Source organism: Guillardia theta (genome assembly GCF_000315625.1).
Source record: "Guillardia theta CCMP2712 unplaced genomic scaffold GUITHscaffold_69, whole genome shotgun sequence".
Lineage (NCBI taxonomy): Eukaryota > Cryptophyceae > Pyrenomonadales > Geminigeraceae > Guillardia > Guillardia theta.
In genome coordinates this window covers 294,401-314,437 of record NW_005434605.1, presented here as the reverse complement: position 1 = coordinate 314,437, position 20,037 = coordinate 294,401, and the positions used below count along the sequence as shown (strand labels likewise).

At 55.5% G+C, this 20,037-nt stretch overlaps 7 protein-coding genes across 7 annotated transcripts; 3 read left to right on the top strand and 4 right to left on the bottom strand.

Annotated features, from left to right (window-relative positions):
- Positions 1–1,811: 1,811 nt before the first annotated feature.
- On the top strand, positions 1,812–4,165 carry GUITHDRAFT_113719 (hypothetical protein; the record flags this gene model as incomplete). The annotated part of the gene is made up of 10 exons (XM_005827164.1): positions 1,812–1,826; positions 1,894–1,968; positions 2,015–2,104; positions 2,163–2,405; positions 2,456–2,816; positions 3,040–3,439; positions 3,482–3,564; positions 3,666–3,799; positions 3,852–3,922; positions 4,057–4,165. 10 exons carry the CDS (start codon positions 1,812–1,814, stop codon positions 4,163–4,165), a joined length of 1,581 nt encoding a protein of 526 aa, XP_005827221.1.
- Positions 4,166–4,430: 265 nt separating this feature from the next.
- On the bottom strand, positions 4,431–8,163 carry GUITHDRAFT_164743 (hypothetical protein). The gene is made up of 13 exons (XM_005827163.1): positions 7,033–8,163; positions 6,671–6,985; positions 6,520–6,602; positions 6,416–6,469; positions 6,311–6,364; positions 6,167–6,257; positions 6,078–6,116; positions 5,766–5,828; positions 5,559–5,716; positions 5,260–5,437; positions 4,871–5,114; positions 4,637–4,724; positions 4,431–4,526 (listed from the first exon to the last, which is right to left on the bottom strand). Exons 1-13 carry the CDS (start codon positions 7,780–7,782, stop codon positions 4,460–4,462), a joined length of 2,184 nt encoding a protein of 727 aa, XP_005827220.1. The 5' UTR covers positions 7,783–8,163; the 3' UTR covers positions 4,431–4,459.
- A 739-nt stretch (positions 8,164–8,902) lies between these two features.
- Positions 8,903–9,216, bottom strand: GUITHDRAFT_43352 (hypothetical protein; the record flags this gene model as incomplete). The annotated part of the gene is made up of 3 exons (XM_005827162.1): positions 8,903–8,927; positions 8,985–9,087; positions 9,135–9,216. Coding segments are annotated over 3 exons (210 nt in total), but the record flags the coding sequence as incomplete, so codon positions are not given.
- Positions 9,217–10,052: 836 nt separating this feature from the next.
- GUITHDRAFT_142955 (hypothetical protein) lies at positions 10,053–12,620 on the top strand (the record flags this gene model as incomplete). The annotated part of the gene is made up of 10 exons (XM_005827161.1): positions 10,053–10,775; positions 10,820–10,915; positions 10,965–11,132; positions 11,184–11,456; positions 11,505–11,549; positions 11,607–11,716; positions 11,762–11,927; positions 11,978–12,043; positions 12,095–12,166; positions 12,216–12,620. 10 exons carry the CDS (start codon positions 10,053–10,055, stop codon positions 12,618–12,620), a joined length of 2,124 nt encoding a protein of 707 aa, XP_005827218.1.
- Positions 12,621–12,795: 175 nt separating this feature from the next.
- On the bottom strand, positions 12,796–14,514 carry GUITHDRAFT_154197 (hypothetical protein). The gene is made up of 9 exons (XM_005827160.1): positions 14,451–14,514; positions 14,056–14,110; positions 13,967–14,004; positions 13,799–13,915; positions 13,655–13,741; positions 13,346–13,425; positions 13,168–13,258; positions 13,018–13,124; positions 12,796–12,879 (listed from the first exon to the last, which is right to left on the bottom strand). The coding sequence occupies exons 1-9, from the start codon at positions 14,499–14,501 to the stop codon at positions 12,807–12,809; spliced, it is 699 nt and encodes a 232-aa protein (XP_005827217.1). The 5' UTR covers positions 14,502–14,514; the 3' UTR covers positions 12,796–12,806.
- Positions 14,515–14,895: 381 nt separating this feature from the next.
- GUITHDRAFT_113715 (hypothetical protein) lies at positions 14,896–17,247 on the bottom strand (the record flags this gene model as incomplete). Its single annotated transcript, XM_005827159.1, has 2 exons — positions 14,896–16,973; positions 17,241–17,247. 2 exons carry the CDS (start codon positions 17,245–17,247, stop codon positions 14,896–14,898), a joined length of 2,085 nt encoding a protein of 694 aa, XP_005827216.1.
- A 244-nt stretch (positions 17,248–17,491) lies between these two features.
- GUITHDRAFT_113714 (hypothetical protein) lies at positions 17,492–19,774 on the top strand (the record flags this gene model as incomplete). The annotated part of the gene is made up of 17 exons (XM_005827158.1): positions 17,492–17,572; positions 17,628–17,699; positions 17,750–17,807; positions 17,857–17,918; positions 17,963–17,999; positions 18,056–18,202; positions 18,251–18,309; positions 18,362–18,469; positions 18,517–18,615; positions 18,668–18,769; positions 18,826–18,879; positions 19,004–19,030; positions 19,083–19,142; positions 19,189–19,257; positions 19,424–19,465; positions 19,513–19,542; positions 19,616–19,774. 17 exons carry the CDS (start codon positions 17,492–17,494, stop codon positions 19,772–19,774), a joined length of 1,266 nt encoding a protein of 421 aa, XP_005827215.1.
- Between the last annotated feature and the right edge of the window lie 263 nt (positions 19,775–20,037).

The following is a 20,037-nucleotide window of genomic DNA, read 5'->3' as shown; positions in this document are numbered from 1 at the left end:
CCCCCCTCCCTCCTGCCTCCACCTTCCTGCCTCCTGCCCCCCTCGTAAAGCCTTCAAGCTCTCCCCCTCCCAGCAGCTCTTCCTCTCCCTCCAGGCCGCCCCCTCGCCCCGCCCTTGCCTCTCCCCGGACGCGTGCATGGAGAGCATACTCGACGCCAGGAGGCGCGCCTCGGCTGTGCGGCTCAAGGGGCAGGCGAGGGACCCTGCTGGCTCGCCGGAAGCCCAGATGATGATAATGTCGTGGCCGGACGTGTAAACGGGGGGGGGGGGAGGGGGGGGCGATGGTCAAGCGAGGAAGCAGGGAGGCGGTGAGAGGGGGAGAGCATGTAGAGATAGCCAGCAGGGAGACTTGTGTAAATGTATGTGCATACGAAGCCGATAAGAATAAAGCTACACATGTATGCTGGATGAGCACCCGCTGGGCTGAGTGGGATGAAAAGCACACTGCCAGACGTCCCGAATAAATCAAGAGAGGGGATCCAGTCATTGTCGCACGCAGAACGAAGCTCGCCACTGAGGAAGTGTACGTTGAGATTCGCTGCTCCATCAAGTGCCTGTGCTGGCGTCGCTGCCCGCCCGTAAGACAGATTCCGGACGGATGATAGCGCTACTCAGCCGACCCATTCAATGTCTCCTTCACGAAGCTGCCCAATCGAGACATGCTTCGACTCATGAAGTCCGAGGCGACACCACCTGTTGGAATGCTCTTCCCATCCATCTTTTCTTGAACAACTTCTTTCAACACAACAACTCCGAGAGGAAAAGCAGGCCTTCGCGCACTGTGCCCAAAATGTTAGGAAAACTTCCTACAAGTATCTCTCCATCCAGTGTTGACACACGAAGTGATCCCGTCAAGAAACCAAAGGGCAAGTGTGCGAAAACAATGCACAGTCCAACGCTGCTTATTCGAATTGACGGTGGTAGAATATGAAGGAAAGCAAGTAAATTCTTAAAAGAAACGAGACTGCCTAGGATGTCTATTAAGGAAGACAAAAAGTCAGTAAACTTTGGCACGTCCTATCAGTGGCCGGACATGTAGGCTGCAGGAATTACGAGTGTAAAGAATAGCTGTGCAAGCCAGCAGTGCCACAGAAAGCAACCGAGCGGGGACTCGGAAACAAGTGCATACAGGCGAGAAGTTGGAACTTCAAGTGGAGAGTTGGAGTTAGAAATGCTGCCCCCTCAGAGTTTTTGACCAGCAAGATCAATCGCAATGCTGCCCTGCACTTTTCAAATATTGTGCTCTGAGGGGGGTCCGATCCCCTCACCCGCCGCATGGCGGGGTTGCGACTACTCGTGGGTCTCGCCGTGGCAGGAGCGATGGCAGGAGGAGGGGGAGAGATGCAACCTCCCTCTCCTCCCTCTCCTCTTCCTCTCTCTCTCCCTCCTCCTTCTCTTCCCTCTCCTCCTTCTCCTCCTCCATCTCATCATTCTCCTCGTCATGGTTGTTGTCATCATCGCTATCGTCATGATTATCATGTTCGTGATGCTTTCCTCTTCCTTTCTGATTGTTACCGTTCTCGACTTTCTACTCCTGACCATCCACATCTGCGCCGTAAACCCTCTGCAAGTCATCAACTTCATCCTCAACCGCAGAAACAACAGCAAAAAGCTCTGCCCTCCCGTCATCCTTCTCCGACCGAGAATCTGCACTGCATCAGGCAGCATAGGGCATTGATAGTTCGTGGAGGATCAAATGGGGAGGTCGACGGGGAGGAAGAAGCTGGTGGGGAGGGGTTGGTGATCTACTCCAAGACTAAGAAGAGGAGGCTGAGCCAACCAGCCCCGCCAGCCAATGGAAGCGCTTTCGAATGGAGCAGCGACGGGTGAGAGGGACGGGGAGAGAAGAGAGTGGAGAGGTGCTGAGAGGAGTTGGTGAGGTGGGAAATCCAGACCTGGGTCTCTAACCATCCTGACGACGAGAATGAAGACGCGTACCACGTCGACCCTTCAGCCAACCTCAGCAAGGTGCTTCTTGATGCGTCCCTCTGCTGTCGCTGAAGCCTTCCGGCAGCTCGAGCAGATCTTGCAGTGCGACGCCTCACCATGGTCGCCGAGCAACTTCCTCCTGATCTGCTTCGAGCAAGGATCTTACTTTGTAGAGGTCTGAGACGTCTTAGTCCCCTCCAGCTTCCTGACGTCCCGTCTACCCCTCCTCCCAGCGTCCTCTGAAGATCGGGTTCGCCAAGAGACCTGTTCAGCTCATGGGGCATAGAGAGCCTCTCCTCGGCTCGTCGGAGAGTTTGCGATCCGACTCGCGGCACACGATCATTCACGCCCAGCTCGAGGCAGCGGAGAGGAGCCGAGGGATCCTGCGGCACCTCCGCGTCCTGCAGCGCATGGAGAGCAGCATCGAACCGTGTGTGGACATCGTAGGGAGCCGATGGGCAATGGATCGATGCAAGGTGAAGGCACGCAAGGGGAGGTGAAGGAACTCAGAGAGTGAGTGGTACAGGTTGAGAGCCTCGGGGGGATCTGTGTGGAGGTCAGCGGAGCCTCACAAGTCGCGCTCGTCTCCTGCTCCATCGGGGGGGTGTCCTATCGGACGGGCCACTGCCAGCATGGGCTGTGGGTGTCAGGGACTTCGCACGTGCAGATGCGATCCTGCCAGGTCCAGTTCTCGTCCATCAATGGGATCAGCCTGCAGGAGAAAGCGAGGTGTTCCATCTCTCAGACTGCCTTGTACAAGTGCACAGTCGGCCTCTCCCTCCTGCTACCCGCGCGTGCCCGAGTCGCCTCCTCTACCTTCATGCTGAATTCCCACGGGGCTTTCTACCTGGGGAAACGAGAGCTGAACCTTACCTCCAATGGCTGCGGTCTGCCCAATCTGCCCTCCATCGTCATCCCTCCATCGTCATCCAGTCTGTTTCTCCATCGCCTCGTCTTTTTCATCGTCACCACCACCATCACCACCACAAACAACAACAACAACAACAACAACAACACCATTTCCCTCCTCTTCCTCCTCCTCTTCCTCCTCCTCTTCCTCCTCCTTTGCCTCCTTCATCCCCTTGCCGTTCTCGTTGACAGGCATGACAGAGATGCGTCCTGAGGCCCTCAACATGATCGACAGCTACGCTGATCAAGTCCCGAAGGGCGTTGCTAGGAACCTTCGAAGCATTTTCACGCTGACCAAGGGCGAGGAGCAGGAGCAGGAGCAGGAGCAGGAGCAGCCCAGACCTCATCTAAGGCTGGAGAACACCCAGGTACATGACGTCACGTTCGCTCCTTCCTTCATCCTCTTCTCCCCGGCTCGTCGTATCTCCCCGCATCCCCCAGCCTTCCTCCTCAACTTCCTCTTCCTCTTCCTCCCGCAAACCTCGAGGGCCTCCTTGACCCCTGCTAAGGTCCATGGTCCCCTCTGGAGCTCAACGGATCCTCCACCTTCCTCGCTCTACGAGGTCTCAGGGTCCTTGGAGGCGAAGGACGACGGGACGAGGTGCTGGCACGAGAAGGAACATCTGTCTCACTTCTGCGCTAGGCATGCTGGCATCGCCTTCTCCCGCATCCCTTTGGGCGCCAACAACCATGGCTTCCCGCACAGCGCACGCATCATCACAAGCGGTAGGGGGAAAGTGCAGGGAGGAGGATGAAGAGGAAGAGGAAGAGGAAGAGGAAGCGGAAGAGCAGGAGCGCTGCGAGATAACTCTGCTCTGCTCCTTCAGATTGTCTTTCCTCCAGTGAAGTAGAGGAGACTCCAAGGACAGAAGTGCCAAGAGCGACCAACGAGTCCAACAGCACGGCTGCTCCTCCCACTCCTCAGGCTCCTGCCGCTCCGAGGAGAGCAGCTTCCCTACCGGTCGACCTCCTCCCTTGGCTGCACGACTCTGATGATGCTACTCGGGGTGCAGGATAGCGAAGGATTTTCCAGTGGGATTCACGACTCGGAATCGGAGGGACCCAAGCAGGAAGTGCGACCGAGGTTGTGTCACCTCTTGTTTTGTTGCGTCCTCCCTCCCTCCCTCCCTCCCTCCCTCCTCCTCCTCCTCCTCCTCCTCCTCCTCCTCCTCCTGTTCCCTCCTCGCTTTCTCATCCTCCTCGCTCAATCCCGAGCAGGACGAAGGGAGCGAAGCTGCAGGAGCTGCTGGGAGCGGACAACTTCATTCCAATCGACGAGCCGTTCTCTGTGGAGCTGGATGAATCATTCTCGATAGAAGAAGATTGAGATTGGACCCCGCCCTCCTCCTCCCCTTCTTTGCTGTTGGTTCCTCTCCCTCTCCATCCACTCCACTCCTCCTACCCGCTTCCTCTTCGGTGCTGGCAGACTCTTTCTCTCTCATCCTCATGCTCCCCGGTCCCCTCGCACCGTCCCAACCCTCTCCTCCTCCTCCCCTCCAACCACCTCCTCTCCTTCCTTCCCATCCACTCGCCTCCTCGACCTCACGACCTCCAGCTCCTCCTCCATCACCACCGCGTGTCCTCAATATGGTCATAGGGAACTTGGTCTATTTACCGCTATTTACAAGTACTGGCTGATGCTTCTGAAGGGACTCTGAGAGCGACTAGAAGGAAGAGATTGACAGTGCCTGCAGAAAACATCATCAGAAATGATCGTTCTCCTCATCGTTCTCCTCATCCTCATCACGTTCTCCAACTCCTTCCCACTTCAACCCCTCCTCTCCTCCTCTATGCTTACCCTCGAATCAGCGAGAAATCTCCAGGAGAGCAGGAGGATAAGTCGCAGTCTCCTTTCACCTCGTGCTTCGTGAAGTCTTCGAGCGATCCTGCAAAATCGTCAAAGACTCCTTCGAACTTACCTCCCTCAAGCAGACCACCACCACCCTTCATTCCACATTCTCCTCCTCCTCCTCCTCACTCCTCCCCCTCCTCCCCATGCACCCTCCTTCCTCACATCCTCCTCCTCCCTCACCAAACGCTTCGAGCAAGCAGACTCTCGGCAGGCCTTCTTGCCCACTTCCCTGAGCTTTTCTCTCCTCATCGTGCCTCCCTCCCTTCTCGGGACTCGCCGTCGGAGTGCTTCCTCCGCTGTGAGAGAACATGGACATGAAACCCGAGCTCAGCCTCGACTTCATCGCCCTCCTGATCCCTCCCTTTGCCCCCACCGACTGCCGCAGGCTGTGACGAAAATCCAACAAACTTGACTTGAGGCCGTCCTGCTCAAGATTGCGTCAAGGAGTGGTGGATGGCAGGGGAGGAGAAGGGAACGGGGATGAGGGAGCGGGAGATGCAAGGAGAAGCGAGAAGGGAGGAGGACGAGGAAGGAAGGAAGGGGTAGAGACAGTTGGGCATCTCCCGGACCTTCATGAAAGCGATGACAGCAGGAGACGTGGGCGGCTTGCTGTGGGAGGCGATCACGTGCTCGTGCTCGGCGAGCCAGCGGTTGAAGTTGTTGGTCTCTCTCCAGGCGTCGGTCCAGGCGCCGCCATGGATGCGAGGCATCTCGTTCTCTGCGAGCTCACGCTGGATCGAGTCGACTCTGCGCACAAGTCAGCTTCCTCAGCAGCATGGGGAAAGGGGAAGGGGAACGGGAAGGGGGCGGAGCAGTGGTAGATGAAGGCAGGATGAAGGAATGGGCGGGGGAGCATTCGCATTCATACCTGTACATGGTCGACTGCACGTTCCTTGACGCAGCCTGAAGCAAGCGGAGAGTGAAGACTAGGAACTGCTTCCGGATCCAGAACGAGAGCTCCTCCTCCATGGCCCGCGGCGAGTTCTCTTCTTCCCCTTCCTCCCCTTCCTCGAGCAACTTTGAGAACTGCAGAACACGAGGTGAGGAAGGAACAAGTCAGGCTATGACTTTGCACCTGCTCCACCTTGGCCGTGAGCTCGTCGGCAAACTGGCGCTCGTGGGCTGACAGTTGCGATACCTGTAGGAGAGAGACAGGTGAGGAGCAATTCGTGTTGAAAAATCGGACAATGAAGTAGCAGAAGATCAGCGCAACGATGATAGTAAAGATGGTAATGATGGTGACGATATTGGTGGTGGTGGTGGTGGTGGTGGTGGTGATGATGATGATGATGATGATGATGAAACTATGAAAATATCTACAATGGCGATGGCGCTTTTGACAAGAATGACAATGACCACGATGATGACAATGAAGTTGTTGTATCACCTTCTTGAGCTCCTCTGAATAAATCGCAACATTCCCAGTCTGCACCACAACACGTCACCATCGCTCACCACCATCCCCGCCCGCCTCACCTCGGCGTTCGCCACCACGTCAACCTTGGAGGACGAGAGCTGCTTGCTGATCAGGAACCTGTTGCTGCTTCCAGCCATGAAGCCTCCTTCACTGTGGCGATCGAAGATAAGAACTTCCTCCCCACGATATCCGAGAGAGTTCACCTATGGTGCGAGCTGGTCATCAGCAGCTCCATCGGGATGTAGGGCTCGAGGCGGCTGAGGGCACACAGACGTCATGCCAAGCCAGGCAAGAGGAGCTGCACAGACCAGTTCCTGTGGAACACACAGAGGGGAAGCCCATGGATCCTGCTCGTCTCCCTGCTAAGCAGAATCAGCCCGCTGCCCCCACCATCGTTCGCCTCCTCCACCACCTCGAGAAGAGATCTTCGTCCTCAGACTTCGGGATGTCAACCTGCAAGCCCAGCGGAGCCTTGGCGGACAAGCACTCTTGCAACTGATCGCAGGAAAACGTGTCAGAAAGACAGGAGGCCTCTCGTCGACCACGTGGGTGCCGCGACTCACATTGGCACGGGACGAGCCGGAGGAGCCCAGAGAGGCATCGGACGAGGACTTGCTCTCGCTGCTCTCTTGAGATTCGAGGCGGGAAGACAATTTGAGGCCCCTCAGGCTGCCCTCAACCTGCGAGGCGGTGGACCTTATGGACTCCAACGAGACCTTGTCTTCTGCCGAGATCTCCGACAGGAACGAGGCTACTTGCAACGTGGGGGACAGGGACTGCAACAGGCGGGGGACGAGAGAGACTAACGAGAGGACTAAGCAGGAGGCATCTGCACAGTTGTCGGCGTAAAGAATCATCTTGGGCTCCAGGAGGAGGAGCTGCGAGAAACCGTCAGCCACGGCTTGTTGAACCGTGGACGTCTCACCTTGTACAGCACGACGAGGTTTCTACCAAACCGGCGGACAAGAGAGAGCGGGTTGAGACCGGCTGAGCACTCCATGGACTCGATCCACTTGCCGGAGGGCTGCCGCCTGGTCTGAAAGTAGAGCTCGGTCAGGATGTCCTTCTTGGAGAAATCGCGGAGCGAGAAGAAGTCCTGGACCACAGGCCTCATCTCCCCCAGCATCCATCCGAAGCAGGGATCTCTCGCCAGCAGCACCACGGCCTTCTGCACATGAGACCTCTTGTCGTCCGCTTCCTTCTCCAGCAGCTCGCTCGTCTTGACGTGCCCGAAGACCGATACTCCGAAGTACTGCGTGCACTGCTCCTCCCCATCCAGCGCAAGATCCACGGTGAAGAACACGTGCCCGAGCCCAGACACATGGTGCGCTCCTTCCGGCAGGCAGAGCATCGCCAGGTGCCTGAAGTTCACCCCCGGGGACGGGGGGTATGTCCACTCCACCGTGTGGCCCCTGTTGTGGTGGAACCCGATCACTGCCACCAGCTTCACCACGGCACAACCTGAGCTCCTGCTGGACTCCATCGTCGAGAAGCCCAGCTCTGTCCCAGCAGTGCTGCTGTCATCGGCTGAGAGGATCGAAGAGCAGTCTGCGTTAAGCGGTACGCTCTCCATCTCCCTCTTGGAGTTGTCCATTTCGACCCCGAGCATCCCCACTGCCTGGGAGATGGCTTGGTGCTCAGTGAGCACGCTGCCTTCCCCTTCCACACCTGACATGTCGCAGCGCCTTGCCAGGACTCCCGATCACCTCGTTGAGGCCATTTTCAGCTCAATTGAACCCGGCGGCCAAGAGTGGAACGAAGAAAGAATCAACGAAAGAAGGGTTTGAAGGATAGAGTCTCTTGACAGAAGCAAAGATTGCAGTTGAAAATGTGTCTCCTACAACAGCAAGGAACGCAAGATTTCGTCCAGGAAAAATATGTACCGTGTAACGAAAATATGCAGAGCGAACAGGGATTCAGGAAGGGGAGAAGAGAGATGGGGCTTGAGAGAAGGAAGATCGAGAGGGAGAGATAGAAAGTGACAGGAGGAGGACGGAGGGATGGAGGAGAGAGGAGGAGGAGGAGGGTGGATCTTCTTCAAGATGCCAGCCAGCCGCTCAGTAGTGCATGGCGGTTCCGATCGGTTTGTTGCATAAAACTCTAAAAGGCTATTTATAAAATATCAGCATCGAACCTTTACCTGTTTTATACAACAGTTATAATAAACTAAATACCTACTTTTCATCTTCTTTATCTGTGGTAAACAGAGAGTAAAATAGTGAATCTTCTTTTTTTGCCTATTCTTAGAATCAATAAAGCACGTGTGGTACCTTTTAAAAACTAATATAAAACTTCCATTATAAAAGCACCCCTACCCCCGTCATCGTCGTCGATCACCCCCCATGTGACCTTTTCAGCCGGAAGTCGCTGATGGGTCAAAACACAAGGTGACCTCATCCCCGCTATGACACAAGTCAACAAAAGGGTGTAGCCCATATCTCAGTTAGACGGCAGGTCCGGGCCGCCGGTCGGACGGTCGCTGTCACTGAGCCTGAGGCCCGGGACTCCCGCCTTCCGACTGGAGCCTGAGGGTACTTGGCCCCCACCGTGTGGGGCCGCCGCGCCCGGCCGCCGGGAAGCTGCCGGCGAGGGCAACGCCGAGTCTGATTGAAGCCTACGGCCACCGCAATGATATACAAAACGACTGCATTCATTCACAAGATTATTAAGTCCATAGGTTGTGTTGCATGCTCCCAGTACTGCGTTGATTGATCGCGAATCCTTTCAGCGTTTCTCGGCTTGTACAGGATTGAGCTAGTTCGGGCGCCCACATATCTCTTTCATTCTTCGCTTTTTCTAACATAGAGCACATTGTTGCACCTGTTGTTGAAATGGTATCAAGGGACACAGAATATCCAGCGTGCTACTGCTGTTCACCTGATCAAAACTTCACCAAGATCTCCCTGGAACTGATCCTCAATGAATTCCTGTGTATTCTCTAGTTGGATATTCATGTAATTATCTGTTGATTTTAGCACTCCTGGATAGAAAGATGAGTTCAGAGCCGAAGAAAAATTGTGGTTTCACCTTTATATTCCATTCCCCATTTAAGTTTCACAACGACGGAAAGGCCAGTCAGATCAGCAAGAAATGGCTTGGGGTTCACTGGCTGCAAGGACTGGAAAGACAAGCGAATCAGGCTTTCATGTTTCACACTTGTCGATTCAAGTGAGCAGCACAACAGACCAATGGATTTTTGAAATAGTATCCCATGCAGGAACCTTTGCATGCAGACAAAGAACGTATCCTCCCCTTTCACTATTCGCACAAATCCTCTGCGAGACTTGCGAGCTGGAGAGCTTGCGAATACTACGAATATCGCAACTTGCATGCTGATAAGAGGGAACCAGGACAAGCTAGATGAGTTTTGATATGCTTCTACCTGATTTCTACTAAGAGATGTTTGCACTACATCAAACTACTCCTTTACTGCCACTCTCAGCTTCATTCCCTGCAGCCATTTGAACCACCTCCAGCCACTTGAAAGAGGACAAGTTTCCATCAAGCTCTCCCTGACTCCTCCTCTTATGTATGTCATGTCTTTTCGCATGGTTCGCCTCGTTTTGATCCTCCCCCAACCCGCCATTCCCCGCTGAGCCACTCTTACCGCCATGCCGCGCCGCGTGCGATTGATTAGTCAACTCAATCGTTTCAGAAGGTCCCATTGAATAATCTCTCAATCATTCAAAACAAATAATAAATTTTCAATAATGTCAAATATTTAGGGAGGATCATGAAATTATTGTAACGCAATTGTAACGGATTTAGGAAATCGGGCGCTTGATCGTGGCAAGCCGGGAGGGGAGGAGGAGGAGGAGGAGGGAGATGGGGAGCTGAGGAGGAGGCATGGGGGGAGAGACATGAATCATGTCGATCTGATCATGCAGCCTCGAAGAGACTCCTTCCTCTGACTCACCGTCGTGCGCCACCTCCTTTGCGTTCCCGATGAGCAGGGACGTGCAAGTGACTTGCGCTGAGCATTCATATGAAGAGGTCGATGACCTCGTATGGGTTTGCACGAGGTGTGGACACGTGCTCCCAGCGCAGACGCTGGTCGGTGAGATCAATGCGGCGAACATCCATGTCCATGAGAACTTCGACACACATGCATCCAACAAGTACGGGCTGGACCGATCGTCAGTCAACCGTTTGAACGCTCCGAGCATCGTCGAGGAGCTGTGTCACAGGCTCAATGTGCATGATCGCAATGTGATAGAACAGACCGTCTCCCTCATGGAGCAGTACGAATCCGAGTGCTCCCTGCTCAGAGCCTCGCGGATCCTCCAGAGTTTGATTTGGTTCAAGGCGATGAGAAGCTTCGTGGACGCAGGGGATAAGGTGTGTGGTAGGGGAGGGCAGTCTGAGGAGGACAACTCTTTGGAGATGAGGAAAGAGTGGGAGAACGTCAAGGAACTTGTGCTGGGTCGGATGAGCTGCTGCCAAGCATTCCTCAGGAGTGTTCCGAGGCTGAATGCCGCGCTGATCAAGGAGGAGGAGCTGAGAGCTCGATCGTTCACGGATCCATCGTACTCGAAGATGTCGCATGCAAAAAGTAGCGAATCCGACCTCGAGGGTCTGTCCCGTAGATATGCCAGAAGGCTGTTGAAGGACATCAGCGAACATTCTTCGGCGGTGTTGCAGAAGTTTCTCGACTGTCATCACAAGGAGGTAGATTGGTATGATGCCTTTGTTAGAAATGATGTTTGCCGCAGATAATCCAGAAGATTGCAAATGAAGGGCAGCTGTCCGATGAAGAGATATCATCTACTAGAGAGCATCTGAAAATTCACCCCAGCCTTTCAATCAAGGTGAGGTGGTGCTCTTGCTGTGATCTGGGAGTCCTGAGCACCTCAAAAGCTCCAAGACCTCCTTGCTTCGAGTGCCGACAGCGGGACCTTCCCGAACTACATCGACCACACCCGCCTGTTTCGTTGGAGTGCGGATCGATCGGTGATTGAGAGGGTTGCAGCAGCCGTCCTCTATTTGCTGCTCCGCAAGGGCAAGCAAAAGCCCTTCCTGCAGGAGGTGACCCCTTGCGACTTCTTCGAACTCACCGCCTCCTGAGACTTGCTCTAGGTTGCGGCTTCTCTGTCTACATCCCGAGCGAACGATCGAGACAAGAAGCAAATAAACAATCTAGTAGAGCACATCGGCCGCCTCTGCCCGGTCAAAGATGCAGTGCCATGGTTGAGGGCGTCGGAATTCTCATCTACTCTCGAGCAAACTCTGCAGCAGCTGAAGAACTGCTGGAGGGTGCAGCCGTCTGGCGAAGGCGGCCTTGACACCAGTGTGCTCCTTCAGCAAGAGTCTGTGAGAAAGATCGAGAGGTGCAGCTCTGACCTGCTGTTGGTGGGTTCCCTGTCCTGAATCTGTCACACATGATTGATTGGGATGCAGATTCTAGAGGCGGCGAACCGAATGCATGGTCGATACCCGCAGACGGTATGTAGGGGGGACAGGAGGAGGAGGAGGAGGAGGAGGATCTCACGATGTTAATAGGTGATAGGGGGCATCTTGTCCTTTGCCTGTGGAGTAGTTTGCTCGGACAGTAGAGATCTTGCGAGAGTTCGAGCTGACATTGCAAACCTTGTTGGGATTAAGAAATCAACGTGAAGATGCTTTTTCTTTGTTCTCTCCTTGCTGACTAGCTGCAGTATCGAATCCAGGAACCGCGAGATCTGCACATTTCTCGTCTCGCAATCGAAGGATCTCCCTTTCGGGGTCGAAGGAAAGAATCTTTATGTCCATGCTGAGGCTGTTTTGGATCACTTGAAGCGTAAGATGACCCAAGGGAGTAAGTTTCTTGCCAACACCCCGAAGGTCTGCTTGTTTCCGTCTTTCCTTGTTGGTATGGTTCAGCGATCTTGCAGCATGCGGGTTCGCTGCAGCAAGAGTCTGTTGTTCGGGTAGCGCAATGGATAAGGCAGCTAGTGGAGGTAGGGACTTGAACTCTGCTGTTGGGCGCGCGTCCTCATCCCGACCCGCAGGATCGGGCTTCGAAGACTGTAACGAGGGAGGACCTGTCGGAGGAGGATCACCGGGCCCTTGAGGTCTTCAAGGTTTTTAACCCACGAGAGGGGACGATGAGCTCACCTGGTTGCTGGGCAGGCGGGGCTGAGATATGGGTGCCACGTCAGCAAGATCGAGCGGGAATGTCTCGACGGCTCGTTCGTCAACTCCGACTGGTGGCTGCGATCGACGGGGATCATGCCGAAGCGGAAAGTGGGAGAGGGAGAGGAACTGACGGCCCAGGATGTCTCCGACGACGATCTCGAGCCTGGGGGAATCTACTTGTACAGCGCTGAGGAGGTTGCGGTGCGTGAGCAGCAACTGCAGTTGGAGGAGGAAGAGGAAGAGGAGGAGGAGGACATGCGGGAGGAAAAAGTTGTGAAACCATCTCCGCCAAGGAAGAGAATCAGGAGAGCGAAGCGAGAGGAGATGGGAACCCGTCTCGGACGATCAGCGAAAGTCAATTACGAAGCTCTGGAGAAACTTCTCAAGGAATTCAGTTGAGGAGTGCAAAAAAACAGTGAGCCATGGCTTCGGCAAGGACGAGGACTGTCAGGTATTGGGAAGTGTAGAATGATGTACATTGTATTTTTCAGATGAGGTAGGATGGTGTGACTTGATGTATGTGAGCGTGAATTGGTCTTGTCTGCGACATCAAAGACATTCTTGTCCCTCCCTCTTTCTTCTTCATCATTTCAGCTTTACAAGACACCTGCACGAGATATGCACCGACCCGCTCCGACCACCGCGCAGTTGTATCCAACTGCGTGGACAGTAAGGTGAGTGAAAGAGGGGAAGCAGGACCGGGACCAGGAAGAGGAAGAGGGAGCAGCAGCAGCAGCAGCAGCAGCAGCAGCAGCAGCAGCAGCAGCAGCAGCAGCAGCAACGTTGGGCCTCTTACCTATGAGAAATCTTGCTGTTCCCGCCTTCATCCAGCGCCATCAGGTCGACCAGCTTGTCGAAGTCTATGGTCGCCTCCCCCATGAACGTGTGCGGCTCGCCGGCTCCCTGTCCTCCCCCGTCAGTCCCGGAAGCATTCGGGCTCATCAACCTCGTCGCAGAGGACGGACATCCTGGCGGATCCCAACGGCCCGTCGAGAGGAGCGTGAAACTTCAACTTGTCGTGGAAGATCGGGTTACGACTGCACAAGCACGGTCAGCCCGTGCGAACTCCTCCTGGCATCCGTGGGGGCAAAGAAGGGAAGGGAAGGGACGTCGATGGGATGGACCTGCTCTTCACGGTCTTCCCCCGACAAACTTGATTGTGGTAGACGATCAGGCAGTAGGGGTTGCTCGTGATGGCCTTCACCTTGCAATGGCCCATCGTCATCTCCAATTCAGAGCGTCCTCCACCTCCTGTCTCCTCCTACCACTACTACTGCTCCTTCTACTGCTCCTGGTCGTCTCCTCATCCTCCTCATCATCATCCTCCTCATCCTGATCCTCATCCTCATCCTCAGCATCGTCGTCGTCATCATCATAATCACCCTTCTCCCAATCCTCCTCCTCCCCCTCTCCTCCTCTCCCATCTATCTCACCCCAGTCTTCCAGTACAACTCAGGGCCCTGAAAGTCTGTGCCGTGCAGGATTTCAAGCTCAATCTGCTTTTCCTTCCCAGAGGATACCTGAACGAAACCGAGATAAACAACATCAGGTCACGAGATTCTCCCCATCAAGCTCACGTTGACGACTCGCTTCTTGGAGACTTTCGGCTCGGGGGGATAGAGCTCAGGGATCTTGTCGTCCACAATCACTGTCCTCCGCTCATCGGCCTCGTCTGAGCCTCCAGGTCTCGCCGTCTGTGGGTTGCTCAAGGTCAGTGGAGCCGGGACGACGCAGCAACCAGCTACGTTGGCCTGGAAGTCGTCCAAACTGCCGTTCAGGGCATCTGCTCAAACGGGGTGAATCAGCACACGGGGAGAGAACGACTGCATGTCACCTTCAATGACTTGTGTCGTGATGTCGACAGCAGCAGCCTTGTGTTTCAACCCTTCCTGGTTGCCAGAAGCTCGTAAGTCTTCGCCTCTTCCCCTCAACTCAAGTATGTCCTCCCATTTGTTTGCCTTGCGTCGTCTTCTCTCCTCATCAGATTTCCTCTCCTCTCATCTCATCGCATCTCATCTCCTCTCATCTCATCTCCGCTCCTCTCATCTCATCGCATCTCATCTCCTCTCATCTCATCTCCTCTCCTCTCATCTCATCTCCGCTCCTGTCCTCTCCTCTCATCTCATCTCCGCTCCTGTCCTCTCCTCTCATCTCATCTCCGCTCCTGTCCTCTCCTCTCCTATCCTATCCTCTCCTCTCCTCTCCTCTCCTCTCCTCCACCATCTTCACCTGCGTCGTTCGCAGCGCAAGCCTCCTCTCGAACTCGTCGATATCCGACATAGCGAGCGTTGGGATCTGGTTGTTAACCGCAAAAGTTGGTAGACCGTAAGGTCGGCGCCCGACCAAGAGGCGGGCAGAGAGGCGGGCCTGCACTGCAGGCGGCGGCTCGCCACTGGGCCACTGCCCAGCCTGGGCCGCCGGCCGGGCGGGCCAGTGGCCCAACATGAACCAAGGTACTGAGGCACCGGGTGATTACACTTAAGTTATCTGAGTTTATTCATTACATGATTACTAATACATAGAAGAAACAACTGAGAAAGACAAACAAAACGACAAGGCAACAAAGAATGTCACCCGGCAACAAACACTGACACATGAAACAATATCAACACTGACAATTAGGCTGCCATCACTCTCGACAGCCTCCGACTATCAGCCGCCCGGGCCCTCGACCTCAACTGGGTACCTCAACCATGACACTTAGGGTCTCGAAGCGAGTCCAGGATCTCTCAGCCTTGACCTTGCTCATCTTGTTGTGCATGTAAACAAGCTCGCGGAGAGCCGTCATCTCCTGCTCCGAGGCATCCGGAGGGATCGAGTGGATGCTCTTGAACTGCTTCATGTACACCCCATCCCTCCCTGCTGCCTGCCCGCTCCCCAACGCAAGGACGTAGTCTCGGAAGATTCCTGCAATCGCTCCTATGCCGTCGGCCACCCGGCGGTTCTCCTGCTTCAGGTCCTTGGCAATCTGCTCCATCTGCAGCAGCTGCTGGCCCCCAAGGTGGAGGAGGCCACAGAAGCTCGTGGCAAGGGAGCGGTGAGAAGCGGCCAGGTCCTTGCCCACCACTGCTATCCTGCGGTATGGACTATCCACTGAGGTGACATCGGCTCTGATCAGGAGGGAGACGGCGCCTTGATCGGACACATGCACAGCCCACGCGTTCCTCAAGTCCGGGCGAGTCGTTTGCTCGTCAGTGTCCCCGAGACCGATGCCCGTGACCACTCGCTCGCACTCCAACGGCGTCACCTTGTAGCTCTGTCCTGTCCCCAGGATCCCTGAAGGCAGTCGAAGATGCACGGGCGACATGCCGGCCACGTCTGCCGGACCATAGAGCATGAAAGCAAGGTTCGGCTGCTGCATCAACCCTTGCTGATAGCTGCTGGTCAGACGACGCCAGGTCTCTTGTAGGTCAGGAAAACCGTTCTCCTGTCGGGCAAGATCTAGCTCCATCTTCTTCAAGAGCACAGCGAACGTGCCGATGAACCGATCCGACTCATACGTTGCCCTCCGCAGAGACATCTCAGCCAAAACCTCCGGCAGGCAGGACTCGTCGACGTCCAAGACGTACCTGCTCCTGAGCTTCACGAGCGCCTGCCACAGCACTCCGGTCAGCTCAGGATGCGTTCTGCAGTCGAAGGGGCCAATGAGCGAGGGCGAGGGCTGCCCCTTGTTGTCCACAGCCTCGTATGACAGGTTCTGAAATGCCGTCGAGAGCTTCTCGTCAAGTTCGTCTCCCATGGAGTTTGCCATCTCCTCGAGGTACTTGAAGTTCTTGTTGCTGGCCATCTCTGGGGTGAACCCCTCGTGCCGATGGAAGTTCTTTACGAAGAACCTGAAGAACCAGCCTGACCCGATGCAGTTCCGCATCGCCGTGTACGTGATGTTGTTCGGGCCGACTTTCTCGTCCATCGTCCTCGCCATGAGGTTCGGGATCTGATACAGCAGACCGGATATGCTCACGACGAATTGGCGCCCCCACAGCATCTCCGCCCATTCCTTTGCCAAGTACAGCGGAGGCTCGTGATCGCAAATTGTCCTGCCATACCTTGCCTCCTGGTACGTCCATGCTCGGGATAGATAGTCGAAGTAAGGCAGCCCGTTGGGATTCCTTACCTCCCGCAGCACCGTGGTCGCCTTCTCGTAGAGAGCGCCCATGGCGCTGACTTGGAACCCTGTGTACTTGGATTTCTGCGGTACGCACACCTTGTCGATCCACATCTTCCCGTACTTCTTCACGTCAGAGCCCAGCATGTTCAGCTCCATCTTGAAGACTCTCGTCCTGTACAGCAACACCCCGCTGTCGCAGTCGACCACCTCGATAGTGACAAGGTCGGAGCAGTTGATGGGGGTGGCCCACCTGTAGCTCCACCCGTAGACGCTCGAGTCGACGGCTGTGAACGGCACGAACTCAACGAAGACTCTCCGGGCAGCGCTGTCACACCCAACAACCACGATGAAGTGATCCCTTGCCTTCTCCACACGCCCCGACTCGTCAAAGTCCCAGCTACTGATCAAGGAGTCGTCGATGGGTGGCGAATACGGCACCGCCCTAGCATCCAACTCTCTCTGTATCAACGAGTCCTTGGCCTCCTTGGCCTCTTGAGCGCTCAGACACTGAGCCAGGGAGACCTTGGGCGCGTCCTCCTTGCTCGTTTTCGGGTGGCTGCGGAGCCAGTAATCTTCTCCTCGGGGAAGAGTCCTCTCGCGGCCAGGACTTGAAACATACTGAACTCCTCTCCTATCACCACCACCTTCTCCTCGGTCACCAACAACAACTCCGCCACTGTCTGCTGTACCACTTCCCCAACCATAAGCACTACCTCCTCCTCCTCCTCCTCCTCCTCCTCCTCCTCCTCCTCCTCCTCCTCCTCCTCCTCCTCCTCCTCCTCCTCCTCCTCCTCCTCCTCCTCCTCCTCCTCCTCCTCCTGCATGACTATATTGTTTCGTGCCTCCTTCTCCTGCCATCTCGCTCATGCTCGCCTCCACCATCACCTCCCTCCCCTCTGCTGAGACGCAACCGCCCATGATGGGACCCAACTCCGGAAGTGTCCCGTGTATAAAATTATATGATAATTTCATAAACTTGTAGAGATTATATATAAAGTGCTTGACAAATTTGACGAGCCGTCTGAAGAGTCTCGCAAATAACGCGAGGAATGGCGTGATGAGGGAAGCCGGGGGGGGAGAGGAGGAGGAGGAGAGAGAGAGAGGAGGAAAACACAATGTTCGGAGACCCTGAAGATGGCAGTGACAATCCTTGTGATTCTAGATGCCTTCAGCAAGTGATCCGGATGAGAACGAGGAGGGTTTTCAGTTCACCCAGGATCAGAAGCCCCTGCTGTATGCTCAGGTACCACAGCATGCCCTTCCTCTGCCACTCGTAGCTGACAGGAGTCATTGGGAAGGCGTTCTCCAACTTCGATGGCGCCGAGGAAGGAGCGATGTCCTTGCAGGAGGGAGACGTCGTTGCCGTAGACGTAGGTCGACTCGCTTGACCTTTGCTCGCTGATCATGGTTGGGGACGAAGGATACATCGGACAGCGGCTGGTGGCTCGGGAGGAAGATTGATGTCAAAGACATGAGCGGTGAACCTGTGAGCATAGAGGTTTGCTCTGGTTGAAGCTCCCCCTCTAGTGCTAGACCGGGGAAAGTTCCCCAAGAGTTTTGTGGTTTTCCATTCACTGCCAACTCCTGAGGTGGGTCTTGTCGCCAGCCGAAGGACTGCTGAGTTGAGACGTAGGACGATGCGGAAGTTCTGGACCCCACAGGGGCGCAGGGTGCTGCAGAGGATGGGAGGGCGTGAGGGCGTTTCACATGACCTTGATGCTAGCAGAAGACATGGAAAATCTTAAGAGAGTTGTCAAAGAAATCATCGAGCGACGAGGAAACTGGCTTCCAAACGGGGAGCTGGGGGTCCAGGGCGTGATAGGTGGGCTGACAGAGCACAGAGCTCTGTCCTTCGCCTTGAAATCGGCCCTGGGTATGACGGTCGGCCTGTTGAACGACTGGTCTGACGTTTCAGTATCAGAGTCCTCGGCTGGTCAGGGGCAAGAGGAGGCGGCGGAAATGGAGCCGACAGACCTTGTGGTGAATATGGCAGGGGGTGCGGGAGGAGGCTGCTGACTCCGAGGGCGCCAAGTTGTACCGATCGGTCCAACATGTCATCGAGAACGAGCCGGACCAGGTCTGCTCGGAGATGCTGTGGATTGCTAGGAGGCTTCAGTTCAATATGAACCTGAAGGACAAGGTGAGCGGAGGCAGGGTGAACTTCCTTTGAGTGACGTGGAGGGGCAGGAGGGTCAGACCCTCCTCATGCGATCGTCCAGCCTCGGGCGCAGCTTCGTGGTGCAGGAGCTGTTGGAGCTGAATGCGGACGTGGATGTTGTAAACTTGGTGAAGGAGCGGGTGTTCGGGGGTGGCGGGGATGACGGAGGTGCCGTGACAGGAGGACGGGAGCACGGCTTTGATTCAGGCTGCGAGAGAGAGGTTTGATGAAACTGTTTCTCTGCTCATCAGAGCCAGAGCTGACTGCTCGGTCGTCGACCATGTGAGAGATAGAATAATGCTCTCCGCCACTTTATCTTGACTGCGTTCGGTTCGCAGCATGGCGTCAATGCGTTGAGGTACGTCGTCAATGAAGGAGAAGACCAGGAGAAGGTTTGTTATATTCCTTCAGGGTGATCCTGCTAACATCCCTCCTTCCATCTGTTACATGGATTCCTCCTCCTCCTCCTCCTCCTCCTCCTCCTCCTCCTCCTCCTCCTCGTGCGTTCTGTCACAGCTATGGTCTGAGAAGTCATCGAACGCGGTGCTTTCAATCTTCGGTACACGAGCAGAGCTGATGCCCTGCTGGGGTCCAGGTGAACTACTGCAGCTTGTTCGCCACGATCAGAAAGCAGAGCGACGAGCAAGCAGAGAACGTGAAGGGAGCAGAGGCTAGAGGGGAGGAGAGCTCAACCTGTGCAGGGGAAGAAGCGTGTGAGGTTCGAAGGGGGCGGTGAGGCGACTATGAATGGCGCGACGGGGGGGAATGGGGTAAGGCGACGAGAGGAGGGAGCGGAGAAGAGGGAGCGGAGAGCAGAGAGCAAAGAGGAGGAGGGGGAGGGAGCAGAGAGAAGGGAGAGGAGAGGAGGGGGCAGAGAGGAGGGAGGAGGGGAAGGGAGCGGAGAGGACAGTCACTGAGCTTCTTTTGTTGTGAAAGTTGTCGGAGAAGATTGAGCTGTTCTTCGAAGAGGATCTAGAGGTTCGACCCCTCCCTCGTCAGTGATCATTGTGACGTGTTTCATGCAGGTCAAACCTGTCGAGGACCTCCTGGCTGAGGTGTGAACGGGGAGGAGGAGAAGGGGAGACAAGGAGGAGGAGGAGTGTAAGTCTTTGTGAACTTTTCTGGTAGATGAAGAACAAGTCGGAGGACGAAATGCGCTCCCTGCTCTCCTCCCTCCCTGTGGAGAGGATCCAGCAGATCTCTGAAGCTCTCGACTGGGAGAGAGACGAGGAGGAGAAGCAGCGGCTGAAGGAGAGCACGCAGAAGAAGGAGGCGCAGGTGCTTTGATGTGCTGGCGGACGATGGGAGGATGAGTGAAGAGCAGGAGGGGAATGCTTTGAACAGGCGAATGAGCGAAGCTTCATCACGCACTTCGGGCAAGGGCAACACAGAGTGAGTGCGGAGAGAAAAGAAGAGCTGAGTGAGAGGGAGGGAGGAGGAGGGAAGGGGGGGGGGGGGAGGAGGGAGGGAGGAGGCGAGGCGAAGCGAGCAGGCAGCAGCAGCAGCGACGACGACGACGACGACGACGACGACGACGACGACGACGACGT